The following is a 24,743-nucleotide window of genomic DNA, read 5'->3' on the forward strand; positions in this document are numbered from 1 at the left end:
TACCAGAACGCCGGTACTGATCCGGGGATGCTGGTAGACATCTGGGGTCACGGCTAGCGGTGTCCCCAGATGTTTTGGACCATGGCCGGATCCAAGGGGATGCAGGTAAGCAGCGGGGTCCCGCGGTGGGTCCCTGCTGGTCACATGGTCCTGAGTCCCCAGGCAGGGGGCTCCCTGGGGACTGGCTGCAGCGTGGAGCCAGGCGACCAACCTGCGCTTCCACTACCCCCTGGGACAGCGGGCCGCTGCTGAGTGGCATGCGCTGCGGCGTCCCAGGGGTTAAATGCATGCCAGGGGAGCGCGCTTTCCCTGTCTCACAGCCGGCGCCTCCCCTGCTGCACACAGCCTCTCTGCTCTGCCTGATTGGCCACAGTGTGTCAGCTGTCCTCCCCAGGCCGGCCTCCTTCATCTTCTGCTCCTCGGTGGCCATCTTTAAAGCATGGTGAACACTGCTGGAAGCCTGTGAGCGGTGGCATTGCGGTCTGGGTCCCCCAGCATACCTCTCCTCTGTTTGTCACAGGTCAGTGTATGCAGCGCTGAGTCCTACCAGCCTGAGGGTCTGAGTAGTTGAGAATCAGCGCTAATAGTGCAGGGATTTGTTTCTTCTGCATTGTATGTGACTGAACTGCTAGCCTGCTGTCTGTACTTTCACTTTCTACTGTCAGCTTTATTACTGTCCCTGATCTTGCTCTGCTCAAAGCCCTTGCGGTGCGCGGTGTGCAGGGTGTTATTCACACTATACCAATACGTATAGGTGTGAGTGTCACATACTTACCATCATGTCTGAGACTGATTTTCCTCTCCAGCTCATGTGTACTAAATGTAAGGTACCAATAGCGGAGGGAGAGGGTAACGCGGAGGGGTTATGCCCCCAGTGCCTGGCACTGTCACGGCCGATTATGGTCACGGTCCCGGTACAGGAACCTCCCTGGGCTTGTTTCGCTAAGGCGCTTACAACCCTTGTGGGCCAGCTAGCTCCGCCACCTGCGTTTACCCAGACGGGTTTGTCCCAGCAGTCAGTGGTGTCGTCACCCATGCGGGAGTTCCCGAGACAATTGATGGTACCCCACAGTCTCCCTGTCCCTTCCCAGGTTTCTCCGGAGCCTGCGTGGGTTAATACTCTTAACTACATCGGTTCAGCATTTGTCCGATGTTTTACAGGGGGAGTCTGTGTTGCGGCCTCATAACGGCCGGTGGCGTCTTTATCTGCTCCTTATGGGGATGACGATGAGACGTCAGATCATGGGGAGATTCTGGATCTATCTGACCAAGAACCTCTCCGTACCAAAGAGCCGGACGCTAAGTCCAAGGTGTATATCCCTGGTCTTATTCGAGCGGTCCGCTCGGCTTTAGTTATTGAGGATATTGATCCTTTGGTGGCCACATTCATATATGCCTTTTTAAGGATATTAAGGGTGAGGCTACGGTGTTCCCTCTTTCTGATCAATTAGTGGATCATTTAGAGGAGGCGTGGAAAAATCCAGGTAAACGGTTTCAGGCCCAGAGACGCTTAGCCGTGGCTTATCCGTTTGCGGTCAATTATTTTTCTAAGCGGGAATCCCCTACGCAAGTGGATTCACATGTCACACGCCTAGTCAAAAGTGCCACATTGCCTATGCCTTCGATGTCATCCTTGAAGGATGTCACTGACCGCAAGGTGGAGATCTGCCTCAAAGCCGTTTATTCCCTTGCAGGGAAGCATCCAGACCGGCTCTGGCCGTGTGTTGGGTAGCCAGAGCTATGGAGCGCTGGGCGGATAATTTGGAGGCGTCTTTGGACTCTGACTGTTCGGCTGAACAGACCGAGTTGGTGGGCAATCTCCGAGACTCGGCCACTTACATTAATGAAGCGGCCTTAGATATTTGTATACTCACCTCTAGGATCTCCTCTGCAGCCGTGGCTGCTCGTCGCACCTTATGGTTGCGTTCTTGGAAAGCGGACGCGGATTCCAAAAAGGGATTAGAAGGTCTGGACAGGTACTATTTGGTCCAGATCTGGACAAAATTGTAGTTACGTTGGCAGCAGCAAAATCTGCATGTCTTCTGTCTGCTACGATTCTTTCTAGTGCTGGTGGGTCGTCCTTTTGGCCTCACAGGGCCCAAGGTAGGCCTAAAGTACAGTCCTGTCCATGGCAGGCTGGGGCCAAGAAATTGTCCAAGCCCAAGAATCAGGTCTGGAGTACCAGATGTCCGGCTCCTAGGTCAGATAACAAACCTGCGGCCTGACGGTCCAGGCCTCCTTTTGGGGGACCCCAAAGTGGGGGGCGCCTGCTTCAGTTCGCCCGGTGCTGGTCGCAGTGCATGTTCCAATTTCCCAGAGGGGCCTGGGTTTCTATTCCATTCTATTTTTGGTGCAGAAACCCAATGGGTCTTACCGTTCAATACTAAACCTAAAGGCCCTCAGCAAGTCCTTGAGGGTGCCTCTGTTTCGGATGGAGACCCTGCGGTCCATTATTCTGGGGACTACATGGTGTCATTGGACATCCAGGACGCTTACCTACATGTCCCTATTTTTTTGCGCCATCAGCAGTTCCTCAGATTGGCAATCTGCAACGAACATTTCCAGTTCCGGGCACTGCCTTTTGGCCTGGTGACTGCTCCACGGGTATTCACCAAGGTCATGGCGGTCATGGCGGCTCTCCTGCGGACGCAGGGAGTCCGACTGTTGCCTTATCTGGACGACCTCCTGTTGATAGCGGGGTCTCCAGAGTTTCTTTTACACCATCTGGATCTGACGATTGCGGTACTGCAACGTCACGGCTGGTTGACAAACTGGCAGAGGTCCACTCTCACCCCGTCTCAGAGGATCCTGCACCTCGGGGCCTTATTGGACTCCAGGCAGCAGTGGATCTTTGTGACGGAGGAAAAGATCCTTGCTTTGTAGTTGAGGGTGCGCAGTTGTCTGCAGTGTCGTCGAGTGTCGACACACTTGGCAAAGAGATTATTGGGCTCAATGGTGTCGGTATTCGACATGGTGGAGTACGCCCAATTTCACTCCAAACCTCTGCTGCTATTGATCCGGTCCAGATGGAATGGATTGCCTCAGTGTCTCAAGTCCCAGACGTTGGGGCTCACTCCGGATGTTCGCCTGTCTCTAACCTGGTGTTTGCAGACGCCCGTTCTGGGTGGCGAACTGGGTCCTGTTAACAACGGACGCCAGTCTCCGGTGCTGGGGAGCTGTCACGGGTCCACACTTGTTTCAGGGCAGGTGGACTCGGGCGGTAGCGGAGCTTCCAATAAACATTCTGGAGCTCCATGCGGTGTCAAGAGCTCTCCAGCGGGCACAGCCGGTTCTCCAGGGTCACCCTGTGCAGGTCCCGTCGGACAACGCCACCACGGTGGCCTATTTAAACCAGCAAGGAGGAACCGGGAGAGTGGTCTTTATACCAGGACGTCTTTCGGAGTCTGGTGGACAAGTGGGGTCTTCCAGAGATAGACCTCATGGCGTCCCGGCACAACAACAAGTTGCCGGTGTACGGGTCTCGAACATGAGACGAAAAGGCGTCTCTGGTGTATGCCCTGTCCGTCTAGTAGATGTTCCAGTTTGCCTACCTTTTCCCTCCGTTTTCCCTTCTTCCGCGGGTATTACGGAAATTCAAATCAAGAAGGAGGTACGCTACTGTTGATAGCTTCCGAGTGGCCCAGACGGCACTGGTTCTCCGACCTCCAGAGTCTGTCAGTAGACGTTCCTCTGAGGTTACCATTACGACCGAATCTGCTGTCATAGGGTCCTTGTCTTCACCCGGACCTGACTCGGTGTGGCTGTTGAAACGGTCATGCTAAGGTCCAGAGGGTTTTTCTAGCTCCGTGGTGCAAACCATACTAAGAGCTTGTAAACCTTCCTCGGCAAGAATCTACCATCGTGTGTGGCATACTTTCTTCCGGTGATGTAGACCTAGAGGTTATTCCCTTAGGGAGTTCCGCCTGTCTAGGGTGTTGGCTTTCCTACAGGCTGGACTGGATCATGGGCTTCGCCTGGCTTCTCTGAAAGTGCAGGTGTCTGCCCTGTCAGTCTGGTTTCATCGTAGGATTGCTGCGCTCTCTGATGTGCACACCTTTATGCGAGGTGTTCTTCGCATTCAGCCACCTTTTGTTCCACCGGTGGCGCCTTGGAATTGGGCTGTGGTCCTGAGAGTTCTCTAGGGACCGCCGTTTGAACCACTGGACTCAGTGGACTTTAAATGGCTTACAGTTGAAACCATATTCCTTCTGGCCATTGCCTCGGCCAGACGGATGTCGGATTTAGGGGTTCTCTCTTGTAGACCCCCTTTTCTGAATTTTCATAGGAATAGGGCGGTGCTTCGCACTCGTCCGGGATTCCTTCCCGAAGTGGTATCCAGTTTTCACATCAATGAAGAAATTGTTGTGCCGGCTTTCAATTCACCTGGACTTTCAGTGGGTGACGCCACTTGGGATGTTGTGCGGGCATTGAGAATTTATGTTGATCGCACTTCTTCTTTTAGGAAGTCGGACGCCTTGTTTGTCCTCTATGGCTTCCGTGAAAAGGGTTGGCCTGCTTCAAAGTAGACTTTGGCAGGCTGGATTCGTATGGCAATTTCAGAAGCTTATCTTCATGAAGGTCTTCCAGTTCCCTCCTTGGTGAGGGCTCATTCCACTAAGTCTGTGGGTCCTTGGTTTGCAGCTAGACGTGGTGCCTCTGCAGTTCAGATCTGCAAGGCTGCTACGTAGTCTTCTGTCAATACCTTTGTGAGGTATTACGCTTTTGACATCTTTGCCTCTCAGGATGCTTCCTTCGGGCGGCGGATTCTCCTCTCAGCACAGGAGCGTCCCCACCCTTAAAGGATACTGCTTTGGGACATCCCCAAGGTATCCTGTGGATACCCTATGGACCCTGAAGTAGAAAATATGAGATATGGTAAGAACTTACCCTTGTTATCTCTATTTCTACGAAGTCCATAGGGTTCCACAGGACTCCCGCCCTGTCGCACCTGTACTGCAGATGGGCTTTATTCTGGTCACCGTTTTTTCCGTCTCCCTATGGTGAGAATGTGATTCTTGTGAGTGTCCAGATTTTTTTTCTTCTCTCTCTTTCTTCTCCTCCTCCGGCCTATGGCTTGTGATGTAACTGAGATGCCTTGGCCCGGGGGCGGGGTATAGGAGAGGGACCCAGATGCATCCTGGGAGGCTGAAAACTTTAACTCTGTGGTGCCTGAAGACTGACGTCATCACCTATACCCCAAGGTATCCTGTGGAACCCTATGGACTTCGTAGAAATAGAGATAACAAGGGTAAGTTCTTACCATATCTCATATTTTTATTCAATTAAGGTATGTTTCAAAATTTAGGGTGTTTTCTTTTGGATAGGACTTAACCCTGACAGTTGAGGGACCGACTGTCAGTCCTAGCACAGCTGGGACTACCTCTGATTATGTGCACGCTCCACTTCTTATTTTTATGTCACTAATTTCAGCACATTAGGTCTAAAGCTGCATTTGCACTGTTGAGTGCTTTGTATATGCTCTACTACAGGGGTGGCCAGACTTTTGGACTCGGTGATCTACTAGACATAAACTAAACTAAAAACCTTTCGTGATCTACCGAGCTTGAAAAAGGGGGTGTGGTATGCAAAAAAGGGGGTGTCACCTCGCAGCAAGGGACGAGGGGGTCTGTCCTGCCGAAATCACACATAGTATCCCCAATTCAAATTACTCCACACAGCAGTACACTCTTATTTACATTACATCACATAGTAGTGGCCCTTATTCACGATACGACCACTGTAGTAGTGTCCCTTATGCAATGCCCTCTCTAGTAGTGCCCCTTATGCAATGCCTCCAGTAGTAGTGCACCCTGTAGTTGTGCCTATTATGCAGTTCCCCCTGTAGTTGTGCCCATTATGCAATGCCCCCTGTATTAGAGCCCATTATGCAATGTCCCGTTTTAGAGTCCCTTATGCAATGCTCCCAATAGTGCCTCTTATACAGTGCCCCTTATGCAGTGACCCAAGTAGTAGTTCCCCCTGTTGTTGTGCCCATTATGCAGTTTCCCCTGTAGTTGTGCCCATTATGCAGTTCCCTCTGTAGTTGTGCCCATTATGCAGTACCCTCTGTATTAGAGCCCATTATGCAATGCCCCCTGTGTTAGAGCCCCTTATGCAATTCCCCCAGTAGTGCCCCTTATACTGTGCCCCCAGTAGTGCCCCTGGTAATGCCCCTTATGCTGTGCCCCCGGTAATGCCCCTTATGCTGAGTGCCCCCTCCCCTGTGCAGTACTTCCCTGTCTTCACGCTGGTCAGCGGTCCAGCTTCACTCCGGCGTAGACGCTGCCTGTGCATGCTGCTGACTGGATCTGACTAGATCCACCAGGCGCGCAGGGTCCTCACATGTCGAGTGACGTCACCCACGTACTCGCGCACTGCATCACTGGGAACGTTGGCCTCTGCAGAGATCAGAGGCTTCTTTAGTCTCTAAACGCTTCAGAGACCAACGTTCCCAGTTACTGCAGCAAGTTGGTCGAATCTACAGATGGGAGCTCCGCAAGCTACCAGTAGATCGTGTTCGACCTTTTGGCCGGCCCTGCTCTACTAGAAGCTTTGCACAGTGCATGCTGAAAAAGAGAGGTGGTACTGTGCAGTGGGTTAATACTGAAATACATGGTATTTCCCAGGACAACATTACTATAAACCAAGGACAGAAATTAGGGACATTTGGCAACTGTTGGTGTCAGGCATTTTATGTCCTGGGCCAATGTTAGAACACTGAGGAAGTAGAGATTTATCATCACGTCTACAAGCTTGTATGTTTTCTGCAGCTTTTTTTGTAGTTTGTTTAGGCCGTTTTATTGAAGCTAAAAATGCGGGAAGTTAGCAGCAGAAGTGCCATTTGCTTTAACAAGCAAAAAATACAAATATAAGATATATTAAATTACAATTTAATAAATTGCAGGAAACCTCACAAAAAAAAACTTCTGGAAAAAAAAAGGTGATTGTGACAGACGAGAGCGCTGTAACTGCAGGCACTTTGTGTTACCTTGCTTGTCAGCAGTCAGGCTCGCTTTGATGGAGTTTTTCACCCAATGGATTACATTGAATCAAATAAACATTATTGTAGGAAAGTAATTTAGTAAGTTTGCTACAGAAAAATTTTAAGGGACACTACCTTGGAAAATATTCTAACAAAGGGCCCGATTTATTACAGATCGCAACTGCGATTGCAATAGCGATTACGCACGCAATCTCACTGCGATAGTATGCTAATCCACTACGATCGCTATGCCGTCGCAGCACAACATAAGGATGCCCACTTTACCTTACACACATCCGTAATAATTAGCAAGACTGCGAAACTATCGGTAACATTGAGTACCATCGCAGCGTCACACACACTTGCACAAGCTCTGACCTTATTTAGGAATTGCTATCCTCGTCGCACGCTGTGAATACACAAGCTGCGTATGGCACGTCTGCTTTTCGCCGACCGCCCCCCAGTCAACACCCCTAAATGGTACTTCATGTCAATCACTCTGCAATGGGTCTGCTTAGTGACTGCGATTGCAGTCCTGATCGCAGTGGATTGTTCGCGCACGCACACTACGACGCATACGCATGTGCATGATGCACAAACAGCCGAGTGCATGCGTAATCGCAGTTGCGAACCTTGCTGAATGCAAATTATTATTCATATAAATAACTATGGGGTCATTAATAATTTTAAAATATCAATGAGCAATATCAATCTAAATAATAAATACTTGAGCAATAATTATATACATTATATCTATGGAAGGAGGGGGATTACCAGGAGAGGCCCAATACTAGCGTGACTGATGCATGGCTTGTTAGTCAAGGGGGATTGTTTAACTTTAATAACGGGGGTTTCCCCTAAATCATGTGAGGTTTGTGCTAAATGCTATGTGAATTAGGGGTTTCAAAACAGTGGCATATCGCCAGTGGTTTCAGTTATTACCCTTAAAACCGGTAGATAATAAATTGAGTGACTTGGTGGGCAAAAATAGCTGGCAATGTATGACACGTTGGGTTTTGAGACGGCCCAAAATCCCAGTAGTTAGAAAAGTTTCCCCCAAGGATTCTTTGCGAAGTAATAGGCTGCGTTCTCATGAATATTGGTTCAAGTCACAAAACTTCGGCCTCCACTGTGTAGGAGGAAACAAGTGCACTTTAATAACTGAGGTTCAATGCGTTTCTGCCTCTTCATTTCCTGCAATGACGTTTATTGTGTATGTTTGCTTGCAGCTCATGATCAGGAGAAGCATCAGAGAGATTCCCAGGAGAAAGGAGGGCAGGTGAGTGAGAGAGTCCCAGTACAAAGCATAGTTTCCCTCTCATGTACATGCACAGACATTGCCTCACCTGGTACAAGCAGTATCTTTTGTTTCCTCTATATATTGATAAACATTCAGTTGCTCATAAAAGTTCACCAAAGTCAGACAAGGGGTCAGACAAGGGGTGACAATTAAGTTATGGATTCTCAGATAACACTCCTTCTATACTGTACTTTCATAAATGTCCCCCAGTGTTCCACCCTCTCCTCACTATGTATGACTATGACCAGTCTCCACATACATAAACGGGCTATTCTCTGCGGATTCATCCAGTGTCAGTAGTGCCATACCCAGACATCATAAATATGGGTACAGAGACGAGCCTCATCCCTGCTAAACACAGCAGGATTTCATTTGTTTTTAGCATACAGACTACAGGGCTCACTTCTAGGTCATGGATAGGGATTCCAGATGGTTTTGCTGAGCGTCCTAGTGATCAGACACAGCTGAAAGTACATCGCTGCTGTTGAGATACAACATTATTAACATTCCATACAGCTCTGCAAGTTTTGCCATGTTTATTTCTTTATGCATAATTTATATTTTTCACGTTTTCAGATTTTGTTTGTTCTTCTAGCGCATCAATCAAAAGTGCACTTTTACCAAATCTATTAAGTGCTTTAATTTTCTTACTCATTCTCAAATCCAGCGTATGGTACCCATACATATGTTAGTTCATGTTTCAGCATGGAATTATTACACTCTAGTGGGATAACCCTTAAAAGATGTCCTATTTGTAACCGTGAGATACACATTTATCAATCATCTCTGTATGTGTGTAGAACAGAGGTTCTCAAACTCGGTCCTCAGGACCCTACACAGATCACATTTTCCAAGTCACCCAGGCACAGGTGTATTCATTACTCACTGACACATTTTAAAAGATCCACATTTTGAGCTAATTATTTAATTTGTGGCTCTGTGAGGAGACCAGGAAAACATGCACTGTTTGGGGTCCTGAGGACCGAGTTGGAGAACCTGTGGTGTAGAACAATGGAAGATAAGTGATTAAATCAGTATATAATGACAGCTACATTGGCTGTGTATTTATTATTGTTTATGTACAAATAATCCTGTGATGATTATAACATGACTGCCCTGACTGTGGTGTGCAGCAGGATCCTGCAGATCTCTGTAATGTGACTTTGGGCAGGTTGAATTTTTCTGGGTATGGTTTCAGGGCCAGCTCCAGGCATGATCGACCAGTGTGGTCGAAAGGGGCACCACCCCATAGAAGGCGCACCTCTCCCAGCCATTCCCGATTTCAGTGGGACAGTCTAGTTTTTCTGGCACTGGCCCGCTGTTCCACCCGCGGGACGAAGTGTCCCGCGGGCGGTCGGGAGGTTGGGCACCTCCACCGCCACAGCTGTGCAGCGTTGCCGGCCCCGGAGAAGAGGAATGGATGATGCGCGCGCCATCCATTCAGTACAGGAAGATGGCGTAGTGCTGGGCTCACCCCCAGCCTGACGTTAACGGGAGGTGTGCCAAATAACGTCATTTAGGGGCGTGATCTATGGTAATTAAGCCACATCCCCATTTTCAGTCGCACACAGCTTTGCCGCTCGCGGGTAAGGGACGACGAGTTGGAGCCAGCCCTGTATGGTTTCCACGCGACTCAACAAGCTTTTGGTAGGGCAGCTAGGTCAAACATATTAACAAGTACGATATCGTTCAGTGTGGGTGCTCAATGTCGTTAAAAACATTGAGCCTGGCACTGCAGGGCTAACACTAGACGATATCGCTCATGGAGCATATTGACTCTAGTGGATACCTGCTTTTAATGAGTGAGTCGGTTATAGTAATTAGAGAGGATGTCCACATCTGCTATATCATCCCAGTTCTAAGACTCCAAATTCACTTAGCATTACTGGATTACTAGCAGTGGCGTAACTAGGGTCTTCAGAGCCCAGGGCAAGTTTCAGATTGGCGCCCCCCCACTACAAAGCTAAATATGTCTTGCGCGCCAAAGGCGTGCGTCAAAAATATGGGCGTGGTCACCTACCAGAAGGGGCGTGGCTACTGAAAATGGGGCGTGCCAACATGACACGCCACCCATTTTTTGTCACATTCCTTTACATTCCATATGCTAGATAGATTTGAGTGCGCTGATCACCTAGATAGTATATCCTGATTATGACAGGCTGCTCCTACAGCAGGATCTGCACCTGCTAATATGATAAACAAGAGAAAAGGTGTGTATGGAGCGCTAGTCAAGATCAGGTGACCACGATGTGTAAATTGTATTTATTAAAACTCTTATAACAAATTAGAACGTGCACACAGGATACAATAAATGATAAGTATCAAATCACAATAACAGAAAAAATGTGGGTAAAGAGCATCTGAGAACACCTGGAGATGTAATACGGACTGCTATGAAAGTCCCTCTCCTAAGATGGAGCTTAAGACGGAGTCTCTGCTACCTTGTATTTATCCGTATTACATCTCCAGGTGTTCTCAGATGCTCTTTACCCACGTTTTTTCTGTTATTGTGATTTGATACTTATCACTTATTGTATCCTGTGTGCACGTTCTCATTTTTTATAAGAGTCTTAATAAATACAATTTACACATCGTGGTCACCTGATCCTCACTAGCGCTCCATACACACCTTTTTTCACATTCCATATGCACCTTACCTTTGCGGTAGTTTCTCACAATGTGGAACCTCTGAAGAAATGTATCCTCCCTGGAACGATGGCGTCTTCAGTCGGTATTCACTATTCATGTAGGTCACCTCGTCCGGAAGATGCCTGTTTGTGTGTTAAAAAAGTAATCATAAAACAGCGGTTCAACCAGACTCGTTCCCCCTGTGTAACTTCCTTCCCCTGCGTCTCTCAGCCACACCATCATCTCACTGCATCCTCTCTTAGCCACACCATCATCTCCCTCCCTGTGTCATCTCTTCTTAGCTACACCATCGCCTCCTCCTGTGTCGTCTCTCAGCACACCATCACCGCACTCCCTGCATTGTCTCTCAGTCAGGCGATCAGCTCCCCCCTGCATCGTCTCTGTCACACCATTATCTTCCCCTGCATTGTCTCTCGACACAGATACACACACACACACTGACACACATATATATATATATATATATATATATACACATACACACAGACACATATATATATATACACTGACATATACACATACACACACTGACACATACACACTGACATATATATATATATATATATATATATACACACTGACACATACACACTCTGACATATACACATACACACACTGACACATATAGACATGCACACTGACATATACAGTTCACTGACACATATATACATACACACACTGACATATACAGTACACTGACACATATACAGTACACTGACATATACAGTACACTGACATATATATATATATATACATGCACACACTGACATATACAGTACACTGACACATATATACATGCACACACTGACATATACAGTACACTGACACATATATACATACACACACTGACATACAGTACACTGACACATATACAGTACACTGACATATACAGTACACTGACACATATATACATGCACACACTGACATATACAGTACACTGACACATATATACATGCACACACTGACATATACAGTACACTGACATACAGTACACTGACACATATACAGTACACTGACACACTGACATATACAGTACACTGACATATATACACATGCACACACTCACATATACAGTACACTGACACATATATACATGCACACACTCACATATACAGTACACTGACACATATATACATGCACACACTGACATATACACATGCACACACTGACATATACAGTACACTGACACATATATACATGCACACACTGACATATACAGTACACTGACATATATATACATGCACACACTGACATATACAGTACACTGACACATATATACATGCACACACTGACATATACAGTACACTGACACATATATACACATGCACACACTGACATATACAGTACACTGACATATATATACATGCACACACTGACATATATACACATGCACGCACTGACATATACAGTACACTGACATATATATTTACATGCACACATTGACATATACAGTACACTGACATATATACATGCACACACTGACATATACAGTACACTGACATATATATTTACATGCACACATTGACATATACAGTACACTGACATATATATACATGCACACACTGACATATATATACATGCACACACTGACATATACAGTACACTGAAACATATATACACATGCACACACTGACATATACAGTACACTGACACACATATACATGCACACACTGACATACAGTACACTGACACATATATACATGCACACACTGACATATACAGTACACTGAAACATATATACACATGCACACACTGACATATACAGTACACTGACACATATATACATGCACACACTGACATACAGTACACTGACACATATATACATGCACACACTGACATATACAGTACACTGGCATATATATACATGCACACACTGACATATACAGTACACTGACATATATATACATGCACACACTGACATATACAGTACACTGACATATATACATGCACACACTGACAGCCTACACAGACACACTTATCTCTTTAACACAAATACAGCCAGCAGCCCCCTCCCCACACATAACACACCAACCTCCACACCCCCCCTGCCCCCCACACACATAACACACACCAACCTCCCCTAAAATCCCCCCCCCCCTCCCCCCCCCTCCCCTCCCCTCCCCCCCCTCTTAATTTAGTATTAAGTAGTGGCAATAATAATATATAATGCACATGTTTTATGTGGTTCTTTATTATGTTCTGCCTTGACAGATAGCATAAAATGCATGCAATGTCAGCAACCTCACTAGCCAGAGGAACCTCTTTTAGTCTTCAAGTTTTTCTGGCGATTTTCCAGTGAATTTACAAGTCGCAGGCTATTACATCTGACAACTTGTGTGTTTGACATTGAATAAATCGGGATAGTGACTTGTAGCCAGTAGAGATTCTGATGGATTTCTGGCGACTGCCTCTAGTCTTATTATACTACATACAGCGACTTGAAACTCCCTGGGAAACTCAAAATTGGCAGCTATTACATTCCCCCTACCCGACTCCACAAAACTCTGCTCACTTTATAGCAGCTTGCAAGATACTGTGATTTTCCGGCGAGTTTGTCCTCCAAATCACTTGATACAATACCCAGAGATTTAAACGATATTAATGCAAATCTTGTATTGATTCACTGTGATACTTTTATAATAGTGGCTTTCTGGGGATTTTTACTCCATTACATACAGCAAGGTTATAACATTCCCCCTGTGCCTTTGCCGAGTATTCAGTAATGAGCTGCATAGCAATTAGTGCATGCATGATTTCAGGGTCTGAATGTCAGACCCATAGTAAGTATTTTGGGACTGGATTTTACTTGACCATATTCCAATCAAAATTTTGCAGTTCAATCTCCTTTAAGTAATACAGCAGGTTTAGTACTTGCTCTGTAATATGAGTGTTTTGTCCATTTTAGGATCATAGTTTAGGACATTTAAGATTGCACTTTTGATTGTTGATCTAGTATATCATAATTCATAAAAACCCTTTGATTTATGTTTACTTTTCATTTTCAACATTTATTTTACTTTTACTTTACGTTTGGAAGATATCATCAGCTCCACCCCTTGCCAAACACCTGACAAGCAGAACTTCCACAATCCCCAAACGATCCCCCTCTGCTAGCACAATTTCCCACAACAAAACTTCCAGTCCGACAGTACCTCCAGCGCAGAACCTTACTCGCCGAACGTCCCCTGCCATGTATCACACGCTGGGCACCTCCACGCGGTCTAAGGTAAGGGCAGGAACCAGTGTGAGTGTATTGGATTCATGTAAACCTTTGGAATATATTAGTGTCTATCCAAGTTCAGAGACCATTGTACTGCCAAATTAAATATTTCGCTTTTTTAAATATAAATGTAAATATAAAATCAGTGTCACAGTTCAAAACATTTTTCCAAATTACATTTAAAATATGTTTTTATAAAAATAAAGTGTTCACAGGGTTCTTGCTCTATAGTCACATGCGATAACACTAGAAGGTAATTGGTTATAATAGAGCTACATACTGTTTGCTTTATATTAGAAAGTGAGAAACCATTATGACTGCAGAAGAAATGTTCCAAAGATAATAGCGTCTGCTACCAACAGTAAATCAGTTACAAAATGTTATCAGAGTACTCAACAATAAGAAACACTCTGCAAATATTTTCTAGCTTCTGAAAACATTACAGTGTTAGTTAATTGCTTTCCAAAGATGTTTTTAAATAGGTTTATGAGGTTAACAACATATGGTGCAATCAGATTGACTAACCATTGTACTGTAAGTAGGCTTAAAAAAGATTGCCATGGCTATTTGATCCAGCATGGTGGTTAAGCTGTGTGAGCCTCTATAGCTATGTGTGTGGGAGGACATTGTTTGACCTTAAAGTACATACATTCAGGGGCGTAGAGAGCCACGCGGGGCCCCGGTAAAGAGGGGGCGTGGCCTAATTGTAGAAGGCGTGGCCACGCCCCCTTGAAAAAAATGTTGTTTTGCAGCGCCGCGAGCCCCTCAGCCCGGCGCAAAGCCAGTGGGGGGCGCGATCAATGTGGTCGCTCCCCCCTTCAGGCATAGGAGATTGCTGTGGCTGCTGCTTAGCAGCCGCAAGCAATCTCCCACTGCAGCCCAGCACACGCTGTGTGCTGGGCTGCTGCAGAGGGAGGAAGTGAGGGGAGGCGGCCCCAGACCCGGGCCCCTGCCGGGCCCCTCTGGAAGCCTGGGCCCGGGTAAACTGTACCCGCTCCCCCCCCTCTCGGCGCCCCTGCATACATTCCTGCGTGCACTGCTGTAAAACCTTTTCAGCGCAACTTCCAAACAACTGGATAATGTAGTTTAGTAACATACAATGTATATTGTTCTGCTTGTGTTAAACAGCTTGATCAAAGCTTATTTGGGCACCATATAGAACTCCTGAGCAGACAAGTATTGCAAGTATGACATCCAATGAACACTATGACAGTGTTTGGTTCCTTTAAGAAAAAAAAAAGTTGCTGGAACTCTGTTGTCCGTGCAGGACTCTGTGGGAGGGCAGATAACACACCGCTTGTGTACAACGCTTTCCTCTAACCCCTCAATGAGCTTTATATACACACACTTTGTAACTGACAACTGATCATTCTGTATAATATACTAGAAGAACATTACAATTAAATTTGAAAATGCCTTTCCCAAAACAAAATGTAAAAAGTAGTGAACATACTTCAGCCCAAAAACAACATTTTATAGACATGTATAAAGTCATATGAAAAAGAAAGTATACTCTCTTTCACGTAGGTTATTTTATATATCAGTACATTGTTTTATCTATTAACAGTTATTTATATACCAGCAAATTACGTTTCGCTTTACAATTGGGAACAAACAGCAATAAAACAAGACTGGGTAAAAACAGAAAGACAAATAGGTCAGAGGGTCCTGCTCGCTAGCTTACAATATATAGGGAAATAGGCATTGATACATAAGAATAAGTGCTACATATTGCATATGGTCCAGGCTCATTGCAGAGGTACTTGGTGGGCTGTGTGATGAAGTGTAGTATTACTGCTTCCATATCAATAAGAGGAGAAAAGGGTGAGAGCTGCACAGGAGCTGCACAGGATTTAGATTAATGAATAGTACTATATCATAAACCAACATAGAAAAATTGAGTTTGTATCACAAATGACAAACGGTGCATTTGTTGGCGGTGCTCCCCTGAGTCAAAGAATCATGCATCAGTGAAGCAGAAGAAAAAAAGAGAAAGACTCTTATTTGGGGGCACTTACTTATTGTGAAATCTGTCAACATTAAAACTTAACATTTATTCTAATCATTCTAAGATAAGGTACGACATACAACAAACAAACATATCATAACAGGGGTGGGTCGCAAATAGGACCCTCCTTCCATGTGATTAAATGCCCTATTGCGATATTAGATAAATCCTATTACCTGGTTTGCCATATACAACAATATCCAAACAGTAAAATGATGCCAAATTGCATACCACTAAAGTTATTACTGATGTCAGAGCCTATATAATTAAATTAATATATGCTAAATAGAAGACCAGCAAATACTATGCTCATCACTGTATCTAATAATTCAAACACAGTTGATACAATGAGACATAGAAGGGGAAACGTGCAGTACATCTATCAATGTCATTTATACATGCAACCAATATAAGAACCAACTGGGTTGATCAGCTGATAGTATTATATACTACGGTATCAATTATTCAAATTGACAACAATATAGGAACAACTAACATTGAGAAAGTTGTCACAGTATACTTAATTGTTATAACATGTGTACAAGTATATAGCGTTGATCAATTAAACTAGGTGATAAACAGGTATTCAATTCTATTTAAGTTCCAAAGTGCTGCTATAGTTTCAGGATATAGATCCTTAGTTACACATGTATGAAAGACAGCCTTTATAATAACAGTATTCACTAGTGTTTCCTCCAATTGTCCTATTAAGGATTATAATCATCTCATAATTCCATATTACCAGTATACAAAAAGAGTACAATTTAAAAGATTCAGTTTACATGTCATTTGTTTCATCAAATTATGGAATAGAGAAAAGTCTCACATTATATAAACTGCATAAGAGAAAGCATATGTACCTAATAGGCAGAGGGAAGTGAGACGAGAACAAGATGATACAATGTTTCAATACCAGTTTAACTTCTACCTCCGTGTACCAAAACTTAGGCTCTGTACATAGCGTTTAAAGTGAGATTTCAAAAAAAAGAGGAAAAACCAGTGATACTTAGCTAATTGGTGTTCCCCGTAGTTAATACAAGTTGCTATAGTAGGTGATAGCGTAGTAGAAGGACCCTATGTTGGTCCAGCCTGAACGGTAGTCTGGTCTCCCGTGTCCCATCTGAAAGGCTCTGCGGGTAGGGGCATACAAGAGGACTAAGTCATACAGCTATGACAGAGGGAATTCCCTCTCACGCTGTTCTCAGGAAAATGCTCCAGCCTTCAGATAAGCTGCCTATTGAAGTGGAAACCACGGCTCGTGGTAGAGGGGATAGCTCCTCCACGCTACTGACAGGACAATGCCCAGCCGCTAGTTGCTTCCTGCTAGGTGACGTACGTTTCGCCGTAGATTGGGCTTGTTCACACAACATGAAGTGTGGCTGGGGAATCCCTATTTAAAGGAGCCTCAGCCAATAAATAGCGATAAGGGACAAAGAAGTGGGAATCCCTTCATTATAGATCTAATTAGCTCCAGCTGGGGATTGATCGTTAATAGAAAGACATTAACAGTTAATTAGTTAGAACTCTTAAAATAGCTAGAAAGTATAAATAATTTATATAAAGCTAATTGTACCAAATAGAGTATAAGTAAATCCAGGCAAAAAATATATAAACTGTGGATACCAGAGAGACAAACCAGGGATATGGCTAAAGGGGAAAATGTCATATCTCCTAAACTTTAGATGGCTATCATTATCTATATAGGACATATGGGGCCAAATGTAATAGGGTGTGAGTTTAGAAAATGTGAGAGTTTAGCAGTAAACTCTCACATTGGTTGAGTTTTATCTTCAAAATGGGAAAACATCTGAATGAGATTTTAAATCGTGAGAGTTTTTTAAGTCTAAAAAAACATGCAAGTTCGCTCTGTTACTTTGTTTTTGGTCTCTATTACATTAGCAAAGTTTAAAAAGTGTCAGAAACTCTCACTTTTCTAAACTCTTACCCTATTACATTTGGCCCATAGTGTGCTATATTTAAAGGTGTATACACTGGTAGCCAGCATCACTATGTCCTATTAGCAAGAGGTTCTGTATAATTTGTCAACACCAATTCATGCCTATCAAGGTATATAAATGGTCAGAAATTCATTACAGATGTTAAAGATTAGAAAAAAATTATTGTATTAGAAAAATATTCGTTTCAAAAATAGAGACATTATTATCATTATCAAAATATGTAGAGCTGATAGAATCTAAACATATTGTCAACCAATTGTAATATATAAAGGGGGAAGAGAATCAAAGGGTGAGGAGGATATGTTAGCTCAGATGAAAGAACTGTAGTTGACAAATTCATTCAATCCGCCTGGTGCTAGTGCTCCTCATCTAAAAGTCCAGAAGCTCTCTCGTTTTAATAGCTCTTTGGTAAGGTCACCTCCTCTAATCCCCAGACGGATTTCTTCCAAGCCAAAAGCTTTCAAATTCTTTAGATCCCCTTTATGTTGGTAGAAAAAGTGTTTTGCAACTACAGTAAGTTGTTTATATTTTGCAAGGTCCGAGGAAGCGTTTCTCACATTTCCCACATGTTCTAAGATACGTTCCTTGAGCATCCGAGTCGTCATACCCACATATTTAGTATTACAGTTGCAGTTTATACAATAAATGACTCCCCTAGTCCTGCAATTGATGTAGTTGTTAATTTTCATAATTTGTCCATACTTGTCCAGAACCTCCTTTTTCTTAATCATGTACAGATAGGCCTTGCACGAACCACATGGAAATGAGCCCATCACTGTCGGAGGTCTCGGAGGGCTACATCTATAATGACTCTGGGTTAACTGATCTCTTAAATTTGGGGATCTTCTCCAACTAAAGGAAACTCTGTCACCTACATATTTCGTAAGATCTTTATCCAGTTGTAGGATATGCCAGTGTCTCTGGATGATATCTTTAATATACTTCCATTCATGGCAGAAGTTTCCTACAAATCTGATATTTTCTTCCTCATCGTCATGTTTTTTACAAGATGTGTCAAAGATGAGCGATTCCCTATCAGTCTTTAAAATTGATGTTTTAGCTCTCTTGATACATTTATGGCTGTAACCTCTTTGTCTTAATCTTGTAGTTAATGCCATACATTGATCTTTAAAGGTATCTGGATTAGAACAATTGCGTCGTAGACGTAAATACTCTCCTTTTGGAATGTTCTCCACTGTCGGGGGAAAGTGTGAGCTCGTTTGATGGAGTAAACAGTGCAGTAGCAGTGCTCTTCCGATATAGGTCAGTTTCTAGTAGTCCCATGGGATTTTTATAAATTTTCAAGTCCAAAAAAGATATTGCATAATCACTGATGTTATGTGTTAGCTTAAAATTGAGCTCATTATTATTCAGATCTTGAATAAATTCCATTAGGAGATCAGATGTCCCATCCCAAATCATCAGGATGTCGTCTATATACCTGTACCACATGTTCACATGTTTGGTAAATTTATCGTTCCCATCATGGAAGATACATTCGCGCTCCCACCAGCCTAGATATAGATTAGCGTAGGTCGGAGCGCAGGCCAATCCCATTGCCGTACTGCGTGTTTGTACAAAGAATTTATCATCAAAGGTGAAGAAATTATAATTAAGGACAAAATGTAGAAGTTGTAATATGAAGTCATGGAATTCGCTGTGGCCTTTCATATTGAGAAAATACTGTACTGACCGTATACCCAGAGTATGGTCAATACTGGTGTATAGTGCCTCCACATCCAAGCTCACTAGGAGCTGGCCTTCATCCAATCTCACGTCATGTAACTTCTTTAGTATGTCGGACGTATCTCTTCTGTAGGAGGGAAGTGTCAATACAAAATGTCTTAAATGTAGGTCAATAAATCTGCTAGCCCCTTCTGATAGGCTACCAATGCCGGATACAATTGGACGACCTGGCGGGTTAGTAGCGTTTTTATGCACTTTAGGCAATAAATAAAAGGTTGCTATTCTTGGGTGTTCTGTCCATAAGTAGTCATATTCCCTACTAGTAATCGTATTTTCATTTTTAGCTTTATCAATTACTTTTTTATAGATATCCTTAAATATTTCCAAAGGATTTAGGAGAATCTGTTGATAGCAGTTTTCATCTAGCAATTTCTGTAAGCTTCTTGGGTATATGCATCTTTGGACCAGATAACAATATTGCCCCCTTTATCTGAGGGCTTGATGACTACGTCTTGCCACCCTCCAATGTTTTTCAGAGCTTTTCTTTCCATCCTGGTCAGGTTGTCTTTTTTATAATAGCGTCGACTGTTGTTATGCAAAACATGTAGATCCTTTGATACTAGGTTAGAAAAAATCTTTACCTCCGGACAGATAGGTTCAGATGGAAAAAATACGATTTTTTCTTGCATTGTGGTCTACGATATGATGTACTGCCTAATCCTTCAGATTCCTCCTGTAGTTCTTCCAAAGTCCTTAATGCATCCAATTCCACTTCAGTCATCTTTCCCAAATTTGAGTGTTGAGCTTGATTAGATGCAAAAAAATTTTTTACAAGTAATTTTCGACTGAAGAGTTTAAGGTCCTTCTCCCACTGGAAACGGTTAAACTCCCTCGTGAGTGAGAAGGAGAGTCCTTTCCTTAAGACGTCAATTTCAGTAGTTGTTAATTGGTGACTTGAAAGGTTAATAATTCTCATTTCGTTGGTCTTTTCTTCTGATTGCGGGTCAGATACCTTCCCATCTCCCGGCAGGTATCTGACCTGCAATCAGAAGAAATGACCAACGAAATGAGAATTATTAACCTTTCAAGTCACCAAGTAACAACTACTGAAATTGACATCTTAAGCAAAGGACTCTCCTTCTCACTCACGAGGGAGTTTAACCATTTCCAGTGGGAGAAGGACCTTAAACTCTTCAGTCGAAAATTACTTTTAAAATTTTTTTTTGCATCTAATCAAGCTCAACACTCAAATTCGGGAAAGATGACTGAAGTGGAATTGGATGCATTAAGGACTTTGGAAGAACTACAGGAGGAATCGGAAGGATTAGGCAGTACATCATATCGTAGACCACAATGCAAGAAAAAAATCATATTTTTTTCCATCTGAATCTATCTGTCCGGAGGTAAAGATTCTTTCTAACCTAGTATCAAAGGATATAGATGTTTTGCATAACAACAGACAACGCTATTATAAAAAAGACAACCTGACCAGGATGGAAAGAAAAGCTCTGAAAAACATTGGAGGGTGGCAAGACGTAGTCATCAAGCCCTCAGATAAAGGGGGCAATATTGTTATCTGGTCCAAAGATGCATATACCCAAGAAGCTTACAGACAATTGCTAGATGAAAACTGCTATCAACAGATTCTCCTAAATCCTTTGGAAATATTTAAGGATATCTATAAAAAAGTAATTGATAAAGCTAAAAATGAAAATACGATTACTAGTAGGGAATATGACTACTTATGGACAGAACACCCAAGAATAGCAACCTTTTATTTATTGCCTAAAGTGCATAAAAACGCTACTAACCCGCCAGGTCGTCCAATTGTATCCGGCATTGGTAGCCTATCAGAAGGGGCTAGCAGATTTATTGACCTACATTTAAGACATTTTGTATTGACACTTCCCTCCTACATAAGAGATACGTCCGACATACTAAAGAAGTTACATGACGTGAGATTGGATGAAGGCCAGCTCCTAGTGAGCTTGGATGTGGAGGCACTATACACCAGTATTGACCATACTCTGGGTATACGGTCAGTACAGTATTTTCTGAATATGAAAGGCCACAGCGAATTCCATGACTTCATATTACAACTTCTACATTTTGTCCTTAATTATAATTTCTTCACCTTTGATGATAAATTCTTTGTACAAACACGCGGTACGGCAATGGGATCGGCCTGCGCTCCGACCTACGCTAATCTATATCTAGGCTGGTGGGAGCGCGAATGTATCTTCCATGATGGGAACGATAAATTTACCAAACATGTGAACATGTGGTACAGGTATATAGACGACATCCTGATGATTTGGGACGGGACATCTGATCTCCTAATGGAATTTATTCAAGATCTGAATAATAATGAGTTCAATTTGAAGCTAACACATAACATCAGTGATTATGCAATATCTTTTTTGGACTTGAAAATTTATAAAAATCCCATGGGACTACTAGAAACTGACCTATATCGGAAGAGCACTGCTACCAACAGTTTACTCCATCAAACGAGCTCACACTTTCCCCCGACAATGGAGAACATTCCAAAAGGAGAGTATTTACGTCTACGACGCAATTGTTCTAATCCAGATACCTTTAAAGATCAATGTATGGCATTAACTACAAGATTAAGACAAAGAGGTTACAGCCATAAATGTATCAAGAGAGCTAAAACATCAATTTTAAAGACTGATAAGGAATTGCTCATCTTTGACACATCTTGTAAAAAACATGACGATGAGGAAGAAAATATCAGATTTGTAGGAAACTTCTGCCATGAATGGAAGTATATTAAAGATATCATCCAGAGACACTGGCATATCCTACAACTGGATAAAGATCTTACGAAATATGTAGGTGACAGAGTTTCCTTTAGTTGGAGAAGATCCCCAAATTTAAGAGATCAGTTAACCCAGAGTCATTATAGACGTAGCCCTCCGAGACCTCCGACAGTGATGGGCTCATTTCCATGTAGTTCGTGCAAGGCCTGTCTGTACATGATTAAGAAAAAGGAGGTTCTGAACAAGTATGGACAAATTATGAAAATTAACAACTACATCAATTGCAGGACTAGGGGAGTCATTTATTGTATAACCTGCAACTGTAATACTAAATATGTGGGTATGACGACTCGGATGCTCAAGGAACGTATCTTAGAACATTTGGGAAAAGTGAGAAACGCTTCCTCGGACCTTGCAAAATATAAACAACTTACTGTAGTTGCAAAACACTTTTTCTACCAACATAAAGGGGATCTAAAGAATTTGAAAGCTTTTGGCTTGGAAGAAATCCATCTGGGGATTAGAGGAGGTGACCTTACCAAAGAGCTATTAAAACGAGAGAGCTTCTGGACTTTTAGATTAGGAGCACTAGCACCAGGCGGATTGAATGAATTTGTCAACTACAGTCCTTTCATCTGAACTAACATATCCTCCTCACCCTTTGATTCTCTTCCCCCTTTATATATTACAATTGGTTGACAATATGTTTAGATTCTATCAGCTCTACATATTTTGATAATGATAATAATGTCTCTATTTTTGAAACGAATATTTTTCTAATACAATAATTTTTTTCTAATCTTTAACATCTGTAATGAATTTCTGACCATTTATATACCCTGATAGGCATGAATTGGTGTTGACAAATTATACAGAACCTCTTGCTAATAGGACATAGTGATGCTGGCTACCAGTGTATACACCTTTAAATATAGCACACTATGGGCCAAATGTAATAGGGTGAGAGTTTAGAAAATGTGAGAGTTTAGCAGTAAAGTGAGATTTTAAATCGTGAGTGTTTTTTAAATCTAAAAAAACATGCAAGTTCGCTCTGTTACTTTGTTTTTGGTCTCTATTACATTAGCAAAGTTTAAAAAGTGTCAGAAACTCTCACTTTTCTAAACTCTCACCCTATTACATTTGGCCCTATATGTCCTATATAGATAATGATAGCCATCTAAAGTTTAGGAGATATGACATTTTCCCCTTTAGCCATATCCTTGGTTTGTCTCTCTGGTATCCACAGAGTATATATTTTTTTCCCTGAATTTACTTATACTCTATTTGGTACAATTAGCTTTATATAAATTATTCTTTTATATATACTTTCTAGCTATTTTAAGAGTTCTAACTAATTAACTGTTAATGTCTTTCTATTAACGATCAATCCCCAGCTGGAGCTAATTAGATCTATAATGAAGGGATTCCCACTTTTTGTCCCTTACCGCTATTAATTGGCTGAGGCTCCTTTAAATAGGGATTCCCCAGCCACACTTCATGTTGTGTGAACAAGCCCAATCTACGGCGAAACGTACGTCACCTAGCAGGAAGCAACTAGCGGCTGGGCATTGTCCTGTCAGTAGCGTGGAGGAGCTATCCCCTCTACCACGAGCCGCGGTTTCCACTTCCATAGGCAGCTTATCTGAAGGCTGGAGCATTTTCCTGCGAGCAACTTGTGGTATGAAACCCCGCCACCGGAGCCGTCAATTTTTCTCTGCCTATTAGTCATCAGCAGTCGGGCACTTTCCTGAGAACAGCGTGAGAGGGAATTCCCACTGTCATAGCTGTATGACTTAGTCCTCCTGTATGCCCCTACCCGCAGAGCCTTTCAGATGGGACACGGGAGACCAGACTACCCTTCAGGCTGGACCAACATAGGGTCCTTCTACTACGCTATAACCTACTATAGCAACTTGTATTAACTACGGGGAACACCAATTAGCTAAGTATCACTGGTTTCTCCTCTTTTTATTGAAATCTCACTTTAAACGCTATGTACAGAGCCTAAGTTTTGGTACACGGAGGTAGAAGTTAAACTGGTATTGAAACATTGTATCATCTTGTTCTCGTCTCACTTCCCTCTGCCTATTAGGTACATATGCTTTCTCTTATGCAGTTTATATAATGTGAGACTTTTCTCTATTCCATAATTTGATG

At 43.1% G+C, this 24,743-nt stretch overlaps 1 protein-coding gene across 8 annotated transcripts in view; it reads left to right on the forward strand.

Annotated features, from left to right (window-relative positions):
• LOC148540598 (microtubule-associated protein tau-like) overlaps positions 1-24,743 on the forward strand; it is a 137,564-nt gene that overhangs the window by 87,529 nt on the left and 25,292 nt on the right. For 7 of the 8 annotated variants that reach the window (XM_088442232.1, XM_088442208.1, XM_088442241.1 and 4 more), the window contains 2 exons: positions 8,212-8,261; positions 13,969-14,157. In XM_088442232.1, coding sequence (XP_088298358.1) covers positions 8,212-8,261; positions 13,969-14,157 — 239 coding nt within the window. The remainder of the gene's footprint in view (positions 1-8,211; positions 8,262-13,968; positions 14,158-24,743) is intronic. The other variant, XM_088442249.1, reaches the window with a different exon arrangement.

The sequence above is a fragment of the Taudactylus pleione genome, unplaced genomic scaffold (assembly GCF_031769625.1).
Source record: "Taudactylus pleione unplaced genomic scaffold, aTauple2 ptg000018l, whole genome shotgun sequence".
Lineage (NCBI taxonomy): Eukaryota > Metazoa > Chordata > Amphibia > Anura > Myobatrachidae > Taudactylus > Taudactylus pleione.